General features: G+C 46.2%; 1 protein-coding gene, 1 long non-coding RNA gene and 1 other non-coding gene across 18 annotated transcripts; 2 read left to right on the top strand and 1 right to left on the bottom strand.

The window, feature by feature from the left end:
* Nucleotides 1–9,506, bottom strand: LOC103676894. 15 transcript variants are annotated; one of them, XR_005837587.1, is made up of 7 exons: nucleotides 9,351–9,506; nucleotides 7,310–7,351; nucleotides 6,937–6,996; nucleotides 3,521–4,273; nucleotides 3,154–3,399; nucleotides 2,635–2,795; nucleotides 1–401 (listed from the first exon to the last, which is right to left on the bottom strand). It is a non-coding gene; the product is annotated as an uncharacterized LOC103676894 (long non-coding RNA). The 15 variants fall into 15 exon arrangements; XR_005837586.1 differs by lacking the exon at nucleotides 9,351–9,506 and adding an exon at nucleotides 8,484–9,342; XR_572259.2 differs by lacking the exon at nucleotides 9,351–9,506 and adding an exon at nucleotides 7,772–8,476.
* Nucleotides 9,507–9,627: 121 nt separating this feature from the next.
* On the top strand, nucleotides 9,628–18,202 carry EIF5 (eukaryotic translation initiation factor 5). 2 transcript variants are annotated; one of them, XM_040641376.1, is made up of 12 exons: nucleotides 9,628–9,772; nucleotides 9,907–10,117; nucleotides 11,133–11,412; nucleotides 11,519–11,600; nucleotides 11,891–12,063; nucleotides 12,354–12,465; nucleotides 13,426–13,568; nucleotides 13,814–13,972; nucleotides 14,310–14,471; nucleotides 14,761–14,925; nucleotides 15,244–15,378; nucleotides 15,951–18,202. In XM_040641376.1, exons 3-12 carry the CDS (start codon nucleotides 11,341–11,343, stop codon nucleotides 16,038–16,040), a joined length of 1,293 nt encoding a protein of 430 aa, XP_040497310.1. In that variant the 5' UTR covers nucleotides 9,628–9,772; nucleotides 9,907–10,117; nucleotides 11,133–11,340; the 3' UTR covers nucleotides 16,041–18,202. The 2 variants fall into 2 exon arrangements, with proteins under 2 accessions (XP_040497310.1, XP_040497311.1); XM_040641377.1 differs by lacking the exons at nucleotides 9,628–9,772; nucleotides 9,907–10,117 and adding an exon at nucleotides 10,414–10,542.
* Nucleotides 12,962–13,085, top strand: LOC121105282. Its single transcript, XR_005837751.1, has one exon. It is a non-coding gene; the product is annotated as a small nucleolar RNA SNORA28 (small nucleolar RNA).
* Nucleotides 18,203–20,011: the final 1,809 nt, after the last annotated feature.

Raw genomic sequence — 20,011 nt, 5'->3', positions numbered from 1 at the left:
ATACCCATCATCGGCCTATCCCATTCCCCCACCCCCCTCCCCTCTGAAGCCCTCAGTTTGTTTCCCAGAGTCCACAGTCTCTCATGGTTCATTCCATTTCCAAACACATGGGGGTCTCCTTTGCCACTCCTCAGGGCTCACCCCTTCCACGAGGGCACGGCTTCCCAATGTTCTGGGCTGAAGGGCCACACGGCCGGAGGCAGGGCAGCTAATCAGGTCTATCCCCTGTCCAGGGGGACGAGTCTGCTGACCACACAGGTGGCTATCCCCTGCAAAGTCAGTTGACACTTTTAACGTCTGAACACATGTCCTGGAGAACCTCATTTTGATAGCACCACACTGTGATCTCCCTCGAGTGAGATGGGTCACAACCTCACATGCCTTCAACGGCCAGGGAGGGGCTGTAGGTTCATGAAAGCGGAAACGTCATTAGTGGGGGAGCTGGAGAGTTGCAGGACACCCCACAGCACATGACGACCTAAAGCCATTTCATCCCTCTTCTCCCCCCAAAAAAATGATCCCCAAAACATAACACAGGGGCCGTAGTCATCCTGGGTCTGCCAGTTCATGCCCCTGGTTTACAGCTTTCCTAAAAATAATCTAAATTCTCACCTGAGGGAATAGAGAGAAAAACCTTTCTCAAAACTTGTTATGTATCTTAGAAGGCCAGCAGAATCAGAGATATGAAAACGTCCACCGATAAATTCCTTTGGCATTTTAATCCAAAGAACTAGATGCAGATGAGTGCAGCTTTGAGAAGGCTGGTAGACACGCAGCATAGCACGCATATCACAATTTTTGGTGACCACTAAGTGTTGGGTTTCGTTGGGAAGTGGCAGCTATTACCAAAATAGAAAAATACTAGGCACTGACTTGATTTGTGCAGTAAGATGAAATTAAACAAATTTATCTATGTTTAAAAGAAAAGATTCAGGGGCGCCTGGGTAGCGCAGTCGTTGAAGCGTCTGCCTTCGGCTCAGGGCGTGATCCTGGCGTTCCAGGATCGTCCGCTGGCAGCCTGCTTCTTCCTCTCCCACTCCCCCTGCTGTGTTCCCTCTCTCACTGGCTGTCTCTCTGTCACATAAATAAATAAAATCTTTAAAAAAATAAAAAATAAAAAAATAAAAAAAATAAAAGATTCAAATTCAAACTTGGAATGATATACTAGCGGGGGGGAGGGGGGGACAAAAACATTTCCAGCCAGCAGTGAAGAAGAAAAGAGCCCTGAAATTGTTGTCTAAGATCTAGATTCCAGACCCATTCTTTCTGAATCAGTTCATATCTTCATCTCGGATTCTTCGAAAAGTAGAGGTGGGGACCTCTACCCTCCCAGACCCAAGAGTCTCTCACTCAAAAGCAGAAACTGCAAACCAGTGGCCCACAGGCCAGACACAACCCCGTCGTGTTTTGTTGGCCTGCGTGGAGTTTGGTTTTGTTCTGTTTCCTTGCTGAATGTGGATGCCTGACTATCCTACTTCCACAGTCCGTGCCATTCCTTTGTGCCTCGCACCCACCTTCTTCACACTGTGTGATCTCCTGCCCAGCCCTTGAAGGACTTGGGTTTACAACTCTTGCTCTGCGGGGCTAAGAAGTTTCCAACACTGCACTTGACTCTGTTACCACTCGAACCCCACTGACTGGTGATTTCAATTTACTTTGGTTTCTACTTGTTCTGCAGAGTAAATTTCATGCCTTTAAATCCCCCCTTCCCCGGTTTACAGGATAATAATAGCTCAAAATGTTAAAAAGATGTGGCCAGAGTCACAGAGCTCGTCAGAAAGCTATAAGTTATTTTTTTCTGAGGAACTTTTTAGATTGAAAAATTTAGAAAAGCACAAAACAGAAAACAAATTTCATATAAACATACATGTGATTGTTAGCACTACGTACGATGCACATCGTATTTAATTGCAGGAATGTGAGGGTTTTATACATCCGCCATCTTTCTAGATATTTAGATAGAGTTGTTTAGGTTATTGTAGGATTTTTCCCCCTAATTTTGGTAAAAGACATGCAACATAAAATTTACCATTTCAACCATTTTTAAGTATATGTTTCAGTGGCACTGTGTATATTCACATCACCAACCATCACCACCACCTATCTCCACAATGTTTCCATCTTCCTGACCTGAAACTCTGTCCCCATTAAACACCTACTCCCTCTTCCCCCCTCCCCCAGCCCCCCTCCCTACTTTCTGTCTCTATGAACCGGCCTGCCCCGCCAACCTCACGTGAGTGGACTTCCACAGTACTCGTCCTCCTGTGACCGGCTTCCTTCACTTAGCACAATGCATGAAATTTGAAGGCATTATGCAAAGTGAAAGAAGCCAGTCATGGCTTTAAATGCTGACTGTGGTTTTAAAGTAGCAAAGGTGTGTGTTAAAAATAGCCATGAACTTTGTAAATATCTAGCCAAGAGTGACTTAGCCCAAAAGACTTCTTTCTGCATAAAATACCCAAACAGGCAAGCAGCCTTTCTGAGCTAAACTAAAAACGGAACCCTGAGCACAGGGCTCCTGGCACAAAAAGCTCAGAATAGCTGAGCTTTACTTACCAAGTATAACAGTACAAAATGTCACGCTGGGAATATTGAACGTGGGGGTTGATTGCCCAAGAAAAAAAAATCGCTCACCTAATTTAAGGAAACTCAAAATGAATCCATTCTTTCCTTCAGGACTCTAGAATGCAAAAGTCCCATCTGGTATGAACTATATTTACTCCGACAGATCAGCACCACAAAATAAAGGTTATTTAGAGCATATTGTTATGGTTTCTGGATGGTTCTTCCATCTCCTAGAGAATGCAAAAAGATACAAGAAATTGACCCTAAAAATGAACTAAATCTTGTTCAAATGGAAATTTAGAAACAGCACCCTCAGGATCAAGAAAATAATCAGACCCTCTGAACATCAGGCCGAAAGCCCATAATCACCCTGCAAAGTCGACAGCAGTGGGGGCTGCGCAGGGGGGATGGGAAATGAGGTAAGCACTGGGGTTTGTGATGGTAGCAGAGGTAAAACTTCGCCTCGCCTACCCATACCTCAAGGGCAAAGGGTCTGACCAGTCTGGCATTCACTGCTGTCCCCACGCACCGCCCCCCCCCAGGGACTTCCGTCAAGCTCTGTCAACCCTCTGACCTCAGCCTCCTCACCTGCAATGCGAGTCCTTGGAGGGCTCTTTTAGGGGATTCCACGGGGCTAATGCACAGGAAGCACTCAGGCCACAGGGCTCTCTCACTGTGCGAGCTCCAGGAAGGTAGACCACCACAGGGGCGCCTGCTGACACTTCGGGAGCCTTGTCTCCCCACCACAGCTGCTGAGCCAGAGCCAGGTTTCACACTGGGAGTTGTTCCTCTCTTGAATTGCATCTCCCCAAAAGATACGTTGACGTCCTAATCCTGAATGAGGTGAGGGAGACATTTGGAAGTAGTGCCTCTGCGAATGTAAGGAAGCTTAATGAGGTCATACTGAATTGGGATGCAGGGCGGGCCTTACACCCAACACATCCGGCGTCCTTACCTGAAGAGAGACAGGCACATGCAGAGGGGAGACGGCTCTGTGAAGACATGGAGGGAAGAAGGTCATGTGACAGAGGGCACTGGGGGCAATCCTGAAGCAAGCCAAGCCAGAACCAGGGAGAGGGCCTGGGCGTGCCAGCACCTTGACTTCAGACGTCTGACTTCCGGAACCACAATTGGATACATCTCTGTTGTTTCAAGCCAGGTTTGTGATACTTTGTTACAGCAGTTCAAGAACACAAGTGCAATGTCTTAAATGTCCCCGTGCCCTCCAGCGGGCACACAGAGCACGCTGGCCGTGTATCTGCTGGAGGACTAAACAAGGAGAAGATGCATGAACGCCAGCACGGAGGTGAGGCAGGCAACGGGAGGAGCAGGCAGACGTGAGTGCAGGTGCACACCTGGGCACAGACAGTGCTCTGGGCTCTCCTGAGCGCTCACGCCCCTCCTTCAGCTCCACAGGACAGAGATGCAGCTCCTGGAAGACACCGCGTAGGACTGTGTCCCAGCATGCCAGGGCTGCCATTTCCGAAGGGATCAGAAAGCTGAAATTGTAGGTGAAATCTCCCAAGTTCTAAATGTTGGCTCACAAACGAAATAAACGTACAAGTGGAGACAGCACCTGCGGAGGCCCTCCTGCATCTTGAACGTCCGGCTCAGCCACGGCAGGATGCGCAGCGGCCGGCTGAGGAAAATCAGTGGCACAAGGAAAGCATATCCTCAGCCTCTGGATCCCAACTCCTGTCTGATGCGTCTAAAAAAGGGCATTAGAGCCATTAAAACCCAACCAAAGGAAGAGAAGCAAACTCTAGAACCGGGATATGCCAAACAGGATAATGAGGCCTCACCCAGGGGGAAAAGCCCTACAGCTGGAAGACAGGACCCTGGCCCCAACCTTGAGACAAATTCTCTAAGCCTCTGTTTCCCCATCTAAGAGAGGAGGGGATGGCAGGGCACCGGCCACTCCCTGAGGCGTCGGCGTGCCAGTGACAGAACACAGGTGGCAGGGCTGTGCCAGCAGCCCCGTGTCACTGGTACAACCGTCGTAATTCCACTGGGCGTGGTGCACACCATACTGCCTCCCGACAACCAGCCCCATAACGCCTCCATCAGGCCTGGGCGCCACGGCTGCAACACAGTCATTGGGACATCGATTTTGTCCTTCTTGACTTGGTTTGATTCACAGATAGACTGTCTGAATGAGGGTTCATGGGATATCTCAAAAGAAAGCGGCGGAATCTATGCTGAGGGAAAAGAGGTACCTGGGCTCCAAAGTCATGTGGCCCCCTGGCCTTAAGGCAAAGTATTGAGACCACAGCACCTGTAAATAACACCTGGGAATCTGTTAGAAATTGAATTCTAGGGGCGCCTGGGTAGCTCAGTCGTTAAGCATCTGCCTTCGGCTCAGGGCGTGATCCCAGAGTTCTGGGATCGAGCCCCACATCAGGCTCCTCCGCTGGGAGCCTGCTTCTTCCTCTCCCACTCCCCCTGCTTGTGTTCCCTCTCTCGCTGGCTGTCTCTATCTCTGTCAAATAAATAAATAAAATCTTTAAAAAAAAAAAAAAAGAAAAGAAATTGAATTCTAGGTGGGCCCCACCTAGACCTACTCAATCACGCTCAGGGGAGGGCCCAGCAATCTGTGTTTCAGTAAGCCCTCCAGAGGATTTTTTTTTTTTAGATTTATTTATTTGAGAAAGAGAGAGAGCGCAGGGGATACGGGCAGAGAGAGAGGGAAAGAGAGAGAAGCAGACTTCCCACTGAGTGGGGAGCCTGATGGGGCTCGATCTCACAACCCTGAGATCATGACCTGAGCCAAAATCAAGAGTCAAACACTTAACCAACTGAGTCACCCAGGTGCCCCAAGCCCTCCAGAGATTCTGATGCTCACACCCTCATTTGAGAGCCACTGGCTTCGGGAAACCAAGTCATGCACAGATAAGCAAGAAAGGCATCCTTTAAGAAATAAAGTCCAGAATGTAGAGTAGATAATTTGTACTAAAAAATTAGGTTGTGGGGCACCTGGGTGGCTCAGTGGGTTAAGCGTCTGCCTTCAGCTCGGGTCATGATCTCAGGGTACTGAGATCAAGCCCATCAGGCTCCCTGCTCAGCAGGAATCTGCTTGTCCCTCTGCCCCACCCCCCAGCTCATGATCTCTTTCTCTTTCTCTCAAATAAATAAAATCTTTAAAAAAAATTAGGTCTAGGGGGCGCCTGGGTGGCTCAATCAGTTAAGCGTCTGCCTACAGCTCAGATCGTGATCCCAGGGTCCTGGTATCGAGCCCCACATCAGGCTCCCTGCTCAGCGGGAAGTCTGCTTCTCAACTCTCTCTGCCTCCAGCTCTGCTTACTTGTGCTCTCTATCAAATAAATAAATAAAATCTTTTTAAAAAATTAGGTCTAGATAGCAACTCTACCCAAAGTAGCAGCTGAGTCTGCTGAGCACATAAGGGGTGGCTCTGGGTCGTATGGGTCTAGTGCTTCACTGCAAGGCCACAACCCACGGCTCATCAGCAGCCAGTGAGCTCACTGGCTGGCATGTGGCTGCTTCCCCTGGGTGGATAAAATGTGCCAGATTCACAACCCAAGGAAGAGGTGGGAACACGTAAAGATGCCTCTCACAAAGGTCTGCCAATGGCTGTCAGGAATCCTCGGGAATCGCAGGGTCTTAGGCCACACCTGGGCCTCTTCCAGATCTTCCATTGCACACATGCTGCACTCCCAAAGCAGTGCAGTAAGTGTGAGCAAATGCCTTTCCTACCTCTACTAGCCTCAAGCAGGTGAGGAACCAGCTCAGTAGCCATGCACCTTGCTTCCCTGAAGACAGGACCTGAGGCAAGCCAGATCATCCACATTTCTCCATCATCTACTGAATCGATACAACTTTGCACTTTCCTCTCTTTTTCCGGGAATGACATAATATAGAGTCTGACTGGAGTCAAATGCTTGGGAGCAGGAAGACATTCCGTCAGTCTCCAGCAATATCTCGTCAGGATGCTTCATGTCTTCCCCACAGACATCTCTGCTTCCTGCCTCTGTCCCTTTTGTAGTTGACTCTTTGTTCTCAAGGACAGGTCCCCTGCCCACAAGTTGTTTAGCCTAATGAGGAAGGCAGACAAACAGGCAAATGCAATAAAGTGCCACTGGATGCCAGAGGTGTGGCGGAAGTATTGGGTGAGTGGGAGGGGCCTGTCACAGAGGCAGGGAGACATCCTGCCCAGAGGGCCAGAGATTTCAGGAAGGGTACAAGCTTCATTTGGTGTCCACCAGGCAGATAGCTGCTATTTGTTTACACATGGCCCCTGAGCGGGGGCCTGTATCCCAGCAACTCAGAAACGTTCAATATGGGTGCATTAGATTACCATGGTTTAGGACACCAGCTTTCAACGTAGCCAACGCCTTTGACTGCCTCTGTACTCACCAGATAACCTTCAGTTCCCTCCCAGCAGCTCTGAATGTCTGCTCTACGCACGCTGCTGTGCTGGAAGAAAAACCATGCACATCCCCTATAACTCATCCTCAAGCCAGGGAGTCAGAAACTTTAACCAAGAGTGTGCAGCTTTAACAGTGCGCTGGAGATTAGAGATAGCTAAGAGACGGATGTCATAGAGGCCAGCTGTCCAATCAGACAGCCCATCACAGAGGGCAATGTCCTGGTCCCTCAGTGGCCCATAGCTCAGAAACACAAGGTTCTCTCAGTCCACACAGACTTGATCTTGCTCAAGGGAGCAAAGCCATGCTAAACAGAACAGACACCAATATCTGAATAACCGTAGGCCAATTTGCTAACTTACCTTTTGCAGCTATCCATGCCTGCTATCCAAGGAAGGCAGGAGCTGAAATGCATAATTCAGGCACTCATTTGACAACGATTTCAGAGGCAGCAAGTACCCATCACTTAGCAAACTGTGAGCACCTGATTGGGGTTACTGCAGCCAAATGAGGCAGGGAGCCAGAAGTAGGAGGCAGAATTGTGCAATGAGCCTGGCGTCAAGCTAGAGTTCAAACACTGTCCACCATTTATTAGACAGGGGACTTCAAGAAAATTAACCTTCCTGACTCTTTCCTCCCCTGTAAAATGGGACTAACAACACTCCCCCACATGATCATTAAAGGATTAAATGGGATTACACCTGAAAATTGCCTAGATTTATGTATGTTTATATTTACCTGTGAATGCTGGGTCATGTAATGGTTAAGGGAACAGACTCTGGGGTCAGACAGATCCCGGTTTAAATTCCAGCTCTGCCACTTACCAGCATGTGATCTTGGGCAAGTTGCTTAATTTTCTCCACTAAGCCTCAGTTTGCTTATTTGTAAAACAGGAATAAAAATTCTCCATAGGGACTAGGAAGTAAATAAGACAGTGTAATTCAAAACACTTAGCAAATTTCTACACTATGAGGAGCATTCAGTAAATGGCAGGTTAAGAATAATTTTTAAAAATTGTCCCTCATTAGACACAAATGAGTGGTACACCTGCTAAAAATTAAAGTTAAAATTAGTACAAACTTTTTAAATGAAATTAAATATGGGGCCATCAAACATATCTGCCCCAAAATAATAATCACTCACCTTGTATTTAGCTTTATTAAAAACCAATTCTGACAAGGCAAGTGCCTTACCTCGGACTAGTTTCATACCCCGAATTTCCAACAGAGTTTCTAAGATAGTTATTTGTGTGCAAAAACTTCGTTTCCATACTGCTAGGTCATGCTTCATGGTGAACCAGAAGCAGCTTGTCTAGGATCTACCTTTTCCGTTGATCTGATGGGGACCCTGGTACCCATAAAGCATTACGCGCTTTGTCTACCATCACACACCACTGTATACACTCTGTGATGATAACATCAGCTCCTACAGCAAGGACACAAATAACTTCCCTTAATTCAGGATCGCCCCTTTGATTAACTTCCCCACCCACACTGTTAATTTTAAAATCCTGAACTTTGATAAAAATCAACATACCTTTCAGTTCCAACTTTCTTGAATATTCAATTGGGGAAACAAACAAAAGGCAGCCCCTTACCCACCTCATCCTGTCCTCAACAGCATGCTACTTTATCCGGCCGGGGAAACCACGCGACTGCCCGGGACACTTCGCCGTGAGGGCGCATTAGAGACCTCAGAGAGCAGATTAGAACCAATGGCTCCATTATTCGGCTCTTGGTTTTACCACAGCCAACTATGTTTTGAAATTTCGTGATGGGCTCTGGATGCACTTTTACAGTCTCAACTCAAACTTTTAAACCAAATATAAGTTTCTGAAAGAATGGGACAGTTTCTGTAATCACCTCAACAGAAAGAAAACATCAGAGGCTCTCTCTAAATAGTCACTTCCGAGGGACGGCATTGGAACATTAGGAACACCTGCTTTGGGCTAAGCTTTGCCCAGCAAGGAAGTCATAATTTACTAACTGGAGTAGTGGGTCCGGGAATGGTAACCCAATGAGATGTTTATTTTGAGCAAAGTTACAGTGGAGCACGCTTTCAGGAAGGTCCCGGGGTCACGAGCTAATTTGGCGTTTCCCTCCCTGGAAAAAGGGTGCACAGGAGTGCCAAGCCCCGACAGGCCTGCAGGGCCGGTACCGGAGAGAGCCAGGCAGGCGGGCCGCACGACGACCCTGTCAAGGTGACACCCGGACCCCAGCTTCGGAGGTTAAAAACAGCACTTGGGACGAAAGACCCAGGCCCTCCAATCATCCCAGTTCCCCCAGGCCTAGGGAGCGGGGAGGAAGAACAACTTCCTCCTCGAAGCCCGACGACGGGCGTCCCCAGGAGCCGGAAAAGGCCGAGAGGACCTCCCCCACCCCGCCCCCGGGCGAGGCTGCGCACCCGCCGCGAGAAGAACTCGGCAGGAACGCGTCCAGGCCAAGGCGACGGGGGAGGGGAGCCAACCGCCATCTTCCCCCGGGCAACAAACCGACAAAGCGCGGCCCCGCGGCCAGCCCCCCGTCGCGGCCAGCCGGCTCTCGCGAGACCGCGAAGGCCTCTGGGAAGGGCGGGGGAGGGAATGGGAGGGGAAGGGACCCGGGACCCGGGGACTGGGGGCGGGCTGAGGCGGCGAGAGGAGCCTCAAGAAGCAGGAGGGGCGGAGAAAGGCGCGATTGACGTGGCACGCGGGCCAATCACGAGCGAGCTCGGCCGCGCCTCGGGCTAATGAGCGGCGTGGCCTGGCGCGGGGGGCGGGCACTGGGGCCGAGGGTAGCTTGAGCGCGGCGGCGGCGTTGTTCAGTCAGAGCGAGAACATTCCAGAGGTGAGTCCGGTGGAGGGGCGACGGCCCCGCGCCCCCTCCCCAGTCCTCCCCGCCCCCTCGACCGCCGCGGGCCGCTGGCTGGCGGGGAAGGCGCCCCGACGCCCGCGGCTCACGGCGCCGTCTCTCCGCGCCAGGTCGCCAGGCCCCGGGCGCTGAAGGGTGTGGACCCCGGACGTCGCTGGGACAGCCCCTCCCCGCTGCTCGGCGGCGCCTGGCCCGGCCGCTGCTCGCTGCGCTGCTCCGCCGCCTCCGCCGCCCCTCCTCGGACTCGGGTTCACACGCGCCTCACTTCATCCCAGTCCCGGGCGAGCAGCGTTGGGTTTATGTCTTTATTTGACGAAAACGGTGAGTCCGCGGGCGGGCCGGCGGGGAGATGGCGGCCGCACAAGATGGCGGCGCGCCGCGTGACCCGCGCGCGCGTGTGGCGCAGTTCGAGCGGGCGGGTCCCGCGCCCCCGCCGCCCTGCTCTCCGCCCCGGGCCCCGGCCCCCGCCCCTCACCGCCTCTCCTTACCCCCCTCCCGCCCCCTCCGCCCGGCCCCCTCCCCCGCCGGGCCGCCGCCCCTCCCCCGCCCCGCGGGAGCGCGCCGCGTGGGCTGATTCAGGCCCTATTGCTGCATTCATGAGTCATCGCTCGCTCGGGGGCGGGGGCGGGCCGGGCCGGCGCCCCTCGGCCGCTTTCGTTTTCCCGGCGAGCCGATGCCGGGCGGCGCGCATGGCGGGGTCGCTGCTCCGGGCGGAGCGGCCGGTGGCCATGGGCACCGGAGCGAAGGTTGACTGCGTGTGCGTAGAGCGGGGACGGGGAGGAGCGGTGGCAGTCGCGCTCGGTCGTTGCCTCGCGGCCCGTGCACACTCCCGCGAGACCGCGTGTCCTGGGTTAGGGTTTTTTCCGAGGGAGCCCTGGGTGCTGAACAAGGAGTCCAGGGCCTCCGGATTCAGAGGGGAGGCTGACAGGGCCGGGGGTGGGGTTGGGGGCTGAGTCTGAAGTTTTTCCGTCACCCTAGCCTGGTCGGCGGCGGAGAGATCTTGCGTTAGCGTTAGTCTTTTCAGCAGTTGTTGAAATGGCCGCTCCACCGAAGCGAACCTTTGACGGGTTGAGGCTCTGGGCTTCGGTGTAAACCCCCAACAGCTGAGGCAGTGCAGTTGGTCGTTGGAAGTGTGGCGGCTCCCAGCCGGAGGCCCTTTATGTGGCGACAGGTGTTCTCTGTTAGAGGAGAATGTTAGCTGCTCCTCGCGTGAATGGGGGTGCTTCGTGATGTAGCTGAATGAGGCACGTTTCACCGGGAGGTGAAGAAGGGAGGCTTCTGCGGGAATCACGCTAAACGTGGGGGGGGTTGTATGTGCTTTTCCTTTCTCTTTCAGAGCTGTTGCGCAGCCATTGGTACCTGTATTGGGGAAACATAGCATACAAGCAAGAAGCCTACAGCCTCAGTGGCGAAAATTTTTTCATGTCAGAGACCGAGAACTCTTGCAGTCGTTTATGTCATCCCTTCTTCTCCAGACAGAAGATACCAAAAAGTTGCAATCAAAGATCTCTTCATCTTATTGATAAAGCCACTAATAAGCCAAAATGTCTGTCAATGTCAACCGCAGTGTGTCAGACCAGTTCTATCGCTACAAGATGCCCCGTCTGATTGCCAAGGTAATACTAATCTTCCTTTTAGTTTTGAGGCCTAAGCTCTTCTAGATTTTTAAAGATTGCATCTTTGGGGTAGAGAATGCAAAATTAAAGTTATTTTTTTCTTTAGGTTGAGGGCAAAGGAAATGGTATCAAGACAGTTATAGTCAACATGGTTGACGTTGCAAAGGCGCTTAATCGGCCTCCAACGTGTAAGTAATGCGTCTTAAGGGGTGTATGAAAAAGCATAGTATCTGTGGTCATGACAAACTTCGGAACTGTGTGTTTTGATTGAGTTGTATGCTAGTTTCAGGGTTAAGTGGAGTCTTGGGCTTGAAAACCAAATGATTTATTAGTTGCTATTGGTAAACAAAACTACTCAAGCAACACATATTTTAACCCAGTAAAAAAGTATAAGGGAGTGATATTTGTACATGGGTGAGTGAGTAGCCAAAGATTTCGTTAAAAATCTTCCCTCTCCCCTCCTTCCCCCTCCCAATAGATCCCACCAAATATTTTGGTTGTGAGCTGGGAGCACAGACCCAGTTTGATGTTAAGAATGACCGTTACATTGTCAATGGATCTCATGAGGCGAATAAGCTGCAAGACATGTTGGATGGATTCATTAAAAAATTTGTTCTCTGTCCTGAGTGTGAGAATCCTGAAACAGAGCTGGTGAGTCTTTTGAGGAAAAGCTACACATCTGCTTTTGTGATCCATCCTTTGATATCACAAAATATATGTTCCTGAGAAGGCAGGGCAAACTTAATTGGAAATAAAATGTAAAGCAGCAAATTTTTTAGGTAGTTTATACTGGCTTTTTTAAGTAGATCATTTTGTGGAAAAATAGTTTTATATATTAAGCTGGAGTTACAGTTACATGTTTTAATAATGCTTTGTTGTTTATAAAAATTTTATTGCAGGCCATAGATGACATACTTGTTTTTACTCCCTTTTTTTGGCAGCATGTCAATCCAAAGAAGCAAACAATAGGTAATTCTTGTAAAGCCTGTGGCTATCGAGGCATGCTTGACACACATCATAAACTCTGCACGTTCATTCTCAAAAACCCACCTGGTAAGTCTTAATGATGAACTTGTAAGATGTTACTGTAAAGCAGTTGGTTATTGGAAACAAAATGGAAGTTTATTTTGCTGCTGTGAAACTAGAATATAAGGAATTTCCCATCGTTGTGCCTTCTTCTGTTGTATCTGTGACTTTGAAAGATGTGCCATTTAGGGTGAAAAGAACAGGTTGCCACTTCAACTCTGCTATGTTGTCGATTTTTAAGACCTGTCCTTTTAGAATAGGTGAAATAGATCATTGTAAAACAGGGGTGCCTGGGTGGCTCAGTCAGCTGAGCGTCTCCTTTGGCTGGGGTCATGATCCAGGTCCCGGGTGTTCGAGCCCCGCATCAGGCTCCCTGGACAGGGAGTCTCCTTCTCCCTCTCTCTCAGATAAATCTTTTTTTAAAAAAATATTGTGGGATTCCAACAAAGGATCTGCTTTTGGAATACTGTGTTGTGAACCCTTGGTCCTGGCTCATTAAGCCCAAGTGGCTTTAGAACATTGCAAGCAACACTCTGTGGCAGATGATGGAAGTTGTCTGACACAATTTGAGCTTGCTATAGCAATAAAGTCTAACCTATTCCAGTGTTCTCCTCCATGAGACCAACTGTTATATAGACTTAAACAGTGTAAACAGTTCTGGGCTAAAGTGTAGTTGAGATGTGCTCTTACTCGAGTTCATGGGGGTCAAGAGGGTCAGGAGTGCCAACCTTCATTAACCACCTCATCTTTTGAGATATCACTTACTCTTACTGAACAGTTAAAGACGTTCCATCCTTACCCTGAGTTTTTTATATAGGAAATGATAGTGGATGAATCCTCCAGAATTACAAGTAGCATTGTGTTTGTGTATGATTTTCTGAGGGAAGGTTCCAAAGCAAAAGGAGGCAAGGGATTTAAACGTTCATGAGAGACCGTGGAGGTGTACTATAAACTGTAGTATTGAACTTTTACTTTGTTTTGTTGTAGAGAATAGTGATAGTGGTACAGGGAAGAAAGAAAAGGAAAAGAAAAACCGGAAGGGCAAAGACAAGGAAAATGGTTCTGTGTCCAGCAGTGAGACACCACCACCCCCACCCCCAAATGAGATCAGTCCTCCTCCACATGCTGCGGTGAGTGTAGGGGTGAAGGTGTGGTGGGTGAAGTATTATACCTGGTTGATCAAGGCATAAATAAGGAAACTCGTTTTCATTTTAACATTGCAATAGTATCTTGGGTTCCTGGTTCTATGTGGTTGATTAAGGTAGGTCCAATTTATTTTTGTGGAAAATGAACTTAATACCATTAATATGACGAGAAACCTGGAGCATTTTTTGCATTTTTAAGGCATTTGACTAAGCATACTTGTTCTTGACAGGAAGAAGAGGAGGATGATGATTGGGGGGAGGATACAACTGAGGAAGCTCAAAGACGAAGAATGGATGAAATCAGTGATCATGCGAAAGTTCTGACACTCAGTGATGATTTGGAAAGGACTGTTGAAGAGCGGGTCAATATTCTGTTTGATTTTGTTAAGGTAAAATAATTTGGTTCAAGAGCAGTTAAACATTTTCTTGATCAGTTTCAAGCCTGGGGTTTTTGTTAAGGTATCTTATTACTTTATGCTGGTTACCTGGCACATAACTTTTTCTCGTGCTATTTTTTGGATACTCAAACCCCAGGCTTATTTAACTTGCTGTTTAAATATTTCCTGAGGTGTACAGTACTTCCAGGTACTGTGTTTGGCGAATGCCTATCATTGAAAAATTCTGAAACTGTAATAAGGTAGGAAAAAAAGTCCTTGAAAGTGGGGACTAGTATCTCTAGAGCAAAATGTGTCTCCATTTCACTGAATTGTCCCTTTCCATTTGCAGAAAAAGAAAGAAGAAGGTATTATTGACTCATCAGACAAAGAAATTGTTGCTGAAGCAGAAAGATTGGATGTAAAAGCCATGGGCCCTCTTGTTCTGACTGAAGTTCTTTTTAATGAGAAGATTAGAGAACAAATTAAGAAATACAGGCGCCATTTCCTACGAGTAAGCAAATTATTTTAGGTTCATAAATGAGATTAGAGCTCTGTGACCCTGGGAACAGGTTCTCTGTCATCCTAAAACTAGAGATAATTGACCTACCTTGCCAAGCACGGGAGTATTTGGAAAATGTCTTGTATAGTCTTTCATGGATGAAGTAATATATAGATTTTTATGCGTTGACCTTTTGAGCTACTGTTTAAGGCCATAGTCTTAAGGAACAATCTTGAGACAATGAGTATACTTATTTGAAATTTCTTTAAAAGCTTGTTAATGCCAACACATTTATTTTCAGTTTTGTCACAACAACAAAAAAGCTCAACGGTACCTTCTTCATGGTTTGGAGTGTGTGGTAGCAATGCATCAAGCTCAGCTCATTTCCAAGATTCCCCATATCTTGAAGGAGATGTATGATGCAGATCTGTTGGAAGAAGAAGTCATCATCAGCTGGTCAGAAAAGGTGCGAAATAGATAGCTTACAAACAGCCTCTAGGATCAGAAGTATTATTGAGACCGTAGTTGGGGCAATTTAGGAAGAGGTAACTTCTGATACTTGGGTTTCTTCTACATTGAAATGCAGTCCCTGGTATAATCTATAGGTGATTCCCAACTTTTTAGTAATAATGGAAGAAAATATTTAGACTCTTCATTACTTGTTTGTATCTGTTGAGTCAAAATTAGGATATGACCCAGTCCCTTCAAAGAGCTCAGTGTAGGCAGTTACATAAATTAATTTTTAGATTTCTCCAACTGAGGAAATTTATTGAACATTTTTTAGGCCTCTAAGAAATATGTCTCAAAAGATCTTGCCAAAGAGATTCGTGTCAAAGCAGAACCATTTATAAAATGGTTAAAGGAAGCAGAGGAGGAATCTTCTGGTGGTGAAGAAGATGATGAAGATGAGAACATTGAGGTAAAATTTGTTAAGGTTTGGGTTTATAAAATGATAATTGGGTAATTTAAAATTTTTAGATACAGCAAAACGTCTCAATAATTTGGGAAATTTTCATGTTAATGTAAAGGGTTGGGGAAATCTCTGCCCCTAGACTTAATTGCAAATAGACATACGAATCCTCAAAGGAGTGTTCAATTAACGGCAGGTTGAGTATACAGGTGCTAGTTGTCCATAAAAATTAAGATGCTATCAGGCTGAGCAAGAACTTAGTTTTCAAATAACAAAAAGTTTTTGTGCAGAATGATGGCTTTGGGGCACCTGGGTGGCTCAGTTGGTTAAGCATCCTACTCTACATTTCTGCTCAGGTCATGATCTCAGGGTTTTGAGATCAAGTCCTGCGTGAAAACTGTGAAGCCTCCTTGGGATTCTCTGCCTCTACTGCCGCTCCCCCCATGCCCACACACTTTTTCAAAAAAAGTGATGCCTGTGTCTGGGTAGTTTTTCCTCCCTTGTTGACCATTAATTTGTATTACTATTTTTATAAATAGGTTTTTGGGATAAAGATTTACAATCAAAAATTGTTTTGTCAGGTGGTGTATTCGAAGACTGCCAGTGTACCTAAAGTCGAAGCTGTGAAGTCTGACAACAAGGATGATGACATTGATATTGATGCCATTTAAAGGGGTGGGTGCAGCCCAGCTTAACAGTGTAATGCTGCGAATCTTTCTGCATCATCAGCCAGAAGTGCAACATGTATGTGCAAAAGCTAAAATGGCTTAACATCATGCTACACTTTCTACTAAAAATGTATTGCTGTGAGTGGTCTGTAATTAAGCCCAACAAGACATCTAGGGAGTCCATACACATATCAGTGAGCAGATATAGTTTGCTTATTTATAGCATGTTTCTTTTTGAAAAATTAGTGGTGGACACATTTGGATCACATTTATACAGTTAAATAAAGATTTGATTTTGGTCATTCTTCAGATTTTGGCTCTGAATGACTTAAGCTGAAATGGCTCCTTTTTAAGATACTGCACCATCATTAACCTGATAGGATTTTTGGAGCCTGTTAGATTTTGTTAGATGCGGAGACTGTAAAGATGTCTTCAGCAGAATGTAAACATAAGCTTACTTGTAATTATCTTAATCAGCCATTGAGAAATACAGTACTTGGGACTGTTCAGTCTCTCAAATTGGCATCTGGTGGTGTACATTCTTCCCATGCCAAGGTGGACTGATAATCAAATGGCAGTGCAACATCTTTATCTTGCTGAGAAGTAAAAATGACCTGAGTGTCCTATAAATAATTTTAAGAGCAGGTTTTGAAACTTGAATTGTGTTTTTTCAGTTCGTGTATACTTACCCCAAATTGTAGTCTTTGGAGTCATGTGCATTGCACGTTGGATGAGCCAGGGGAATTACTACATTAACAAATAAGCATTTTATGTGTATGTAGCTGTTGCTTTGTACTGACTGAGAAAATTCTGAAACTAGGGTGTGATTATATAGTAAGCTATGATTTTATTTGGGGGAAGCAGGAAAAGGTGCACTTAATCTCTAACAAAAACTGGGCATAATTTTTCAACTTTTATTATGATTTAGTTACAGTTTCAAAATGTTAAAGGCATACAGTATCTTTTGTTCATTGTGGATTTCCTCCTGATAATATGGTTTGTTCTTTAATGCCTTGTATACGTGGATACTTAGTTTATGCTTTTTAGGTTTTGGTTGCTATCTTGCCAAAATAAGTGTTACTGTGTCTCAGACTTGATTCCCCCCCCCCACCCAATGTCTTATTTAAAAAAAAAAAAAAAAGCTAAAAGCATACTTCAAGTTAAAGCCTATATTTTGGTGTAAGACTTAAGGTGTTTTTTATTTCACATTGAATATAGCCAACACCCAAGAAGCCTGATCATGGCCACTGAATGCAGGCAACTGGGCCTGACCCCAGCCTATCCTGAGGTTTAGATTAGGAAATAACTTACTGGCGAATTCTTCGCTCATTTAGCTGATCTAAACTCGCTTGATACGGGTTATGGCTATATCTGAGAAATCATCTTCAAGGGAAAAACTGGTTGCATTTATTCTATTCCACAAGTACACTGGGAATCAACAATCCAAAGGGTTAATTTTGTTGGAAGCACTGTCTTACATCATTCACCCTTTTGTGTGTGTGTGATCCATTTTCACAGATTATAATGAGACCTTAATAAATGTAAGAATTTTTCACATTGGAAATTACACAAACATTTGATACAATAAAACCTTGTTAGCTTGATATTTCAAGAAGGTAAAATCAAGTAATCTTACTGGAGACCTACAAATTGGTACCCCTCACTTCCTTTTTAATCGATTTTGATGAGTGAAGCAGAAGCACCTACCTGGAGGGAATGTGCTTTGTCACACCAAAGAGATGAAGTTTTTACAAATTTACATCTCATTTAGGTTTCAAATTCTTTGCCATAGGCCAATTTGCTTTCATCATCTGAAATTCTATAGGAGATAGTGGTGACCTAAGCCAAGTTGCATGCAACATAATATCAAGCTAATGGGGTTCTGTTATAGTTGGGGGTTTGGGGGTTTTATTTTTTTGTTTTTTGTTTTCCTTTAACCTGAAGGAAAACCTGTTTGGGGCTTCTAAACACTAAAGAGAAAATTTTGGCTTAGACTAGTATTCAGTCTGGTGCCAAACTTCCAATGGAATTCAAATCCACATAATAGAAGTTTTATCCATAGAGGCTATCCTAATAAATTAATCCTTCACTTTGATCTATTCAATGGTCTTAAAATTTCCTGTTTCAAACAGCTACATTACTTGATTAAAACAATGTTAAAATTATAATTTGTCTCTGCTTTAATATTAAAATTACTCTAGATTCTTATAAGATTGAAGCATTACACTCTGCCGTGTTTTGTAGCTGCTGCTTTGGATTTGTATTGGGATGTTTCCTTCCGTGGTTGCCAGCCCCACTCACAAAAACGGATGCTGCTCATTACTGTGGGTTAGTGACTTTCCTTAGGTCTTGTATTCTTGTTCTGTAACTCTGATTACAACCTGAAAATGTCGGCCTTAATCTTGAGTTCTTGAAATCTTGATGGGTGCTTACTTCAGGGAATTGAGATGTTAGGTACATAGTTTTCTGGTTAAGAAAGAGAAGTAGAGGAGATTGCTTTCCAAACAAGGTCTTTCCTGAAATTAATAAACCTACAGGTCTAAAGGTTGGGGAAGGGAAAGGGGTGTAACGTGTAGTGCTCAGTGCTTTACTTGTCAGGCTGTGTTGGAATTGCCCCCACTGTTTACTCCAGTGCACTAAGCACTGAGTAAAAGCCTTTGACCTGAAGATAACTTAGAAATGAAAGCTGGCCTTTCTAAAAGAGTGGAAAATCCAGAAGGGTACTGATGCATGCAAATGAGCTGCCTTCCTGTGTTTTGTGTTTGTTGCATTGATCCTCACAGTGATCCTGAGAGGTATAGTATTGTCCCAAAGTCACTCCTCTAATCTGACTCTTGTGCCCAACCACTTTGTACTGCACTGCAGAGATAAGTGTTTAAAACCAAAACAAAAAGATTCTGCTGGTATCTACTTAGAACTTGAGCGGAACAGCCCAACAATAATTGAGATTTAAAATTTTCTTAACAGTTCTGCAAATAATCCTTAGTGAACTAATAGATATAGCTTTACCTGTCCATATTCTAGAGTAACCCAAAAATGCGGAGTTGTCGCAGACTGCTTTGTCCTACTGATGGTTCTTCAAATGTGGCGGCCCTCTGGACTACTCCAGTTTCTCAGGGCACTCTCAGTACCAGGACACAGTACTGGTACTCAGTACAGTGCATTTGTTTCTCTGACCTGTCCCTATATAGACCTTGACTCTTAAGAACTGACAGGTCATAAAGAGTCATGTGGGCAAATGACTTGGCAGAGGTCTCAGATCTGGCTTATGCAGTCTCCAGAGTCTGACTCTGTGAGCCTTTTTTTAAAGAAGGTTGAGGGCTTGGGTTTTATGTCCACCTGCAATAGGGTTCTGTACTCCAACTTTAATATCTGATTCTCTACAGCCAGGAAATGGAACCATTCTTGTGTGCTAGAATATGGGGATGATAGCTACATGAAGAGAATTTTCTCTCAGAACCTAGATCAGGAGACTACAGGGTTAGGCTCTCAAAGCAGACAGTAGGGTCAGAGTTGCTCCAGTCCCTGCCTTTGGGATGTTATTCAGTGAGCCCTTTCTAAGGGGCATATTCACTTGGGCTTTGAAATTAGATCTGGATTCTTGCCAGGACCTCCCTGGAAGATGGTAGGGATGGAAATCCCTCTGTACAACACTTGAAATTCTAATGGAAGCCTAATATTGCAACCTGTGGAGGTATTGCTGGGCTGAGGCAGCTAGGGAAAATTGGTCTGTCTGGAAGAAGGGGAGAGAAGGATAGTGTGTGTGCTGGTACCTCCAGACATCTGGAAGAGCAGTCAGACTGAGGAGAGCAGTGGGCAGCTAAAAGTTACTTTTGGCTAGGAAACAAGGTTTAGAACAGTTAGAAGTACAGTGTTTAAGCAGCCATTAGTGTGCCATAGGTGGTCGCCATGAGCAGCACTTACTGCAGTGGTACTCAGACTAAGCCAGTCTGAGGACAGTCCATGGTTCCTAC

This window comes from Ursus maritimus, unplaced genomic scaffold (assembly GCF_017311325.1).
Source record: "Ursus maritimus isolate PB19 unplaced genomic scaffold, ASM1731132v1 scaffold_25, whole genome shotgun sequence".
Lineage (NCBI taxonomy): Eukaryota > Metazoa > Chordata > Mammalia > Carnivora > Ursidae > Ursus > Ursus maritimus.
Note: the sequence above shows the minus strand (reverse complement) of the source record. Positions and strands in the feature narration are given on the sequence as shown.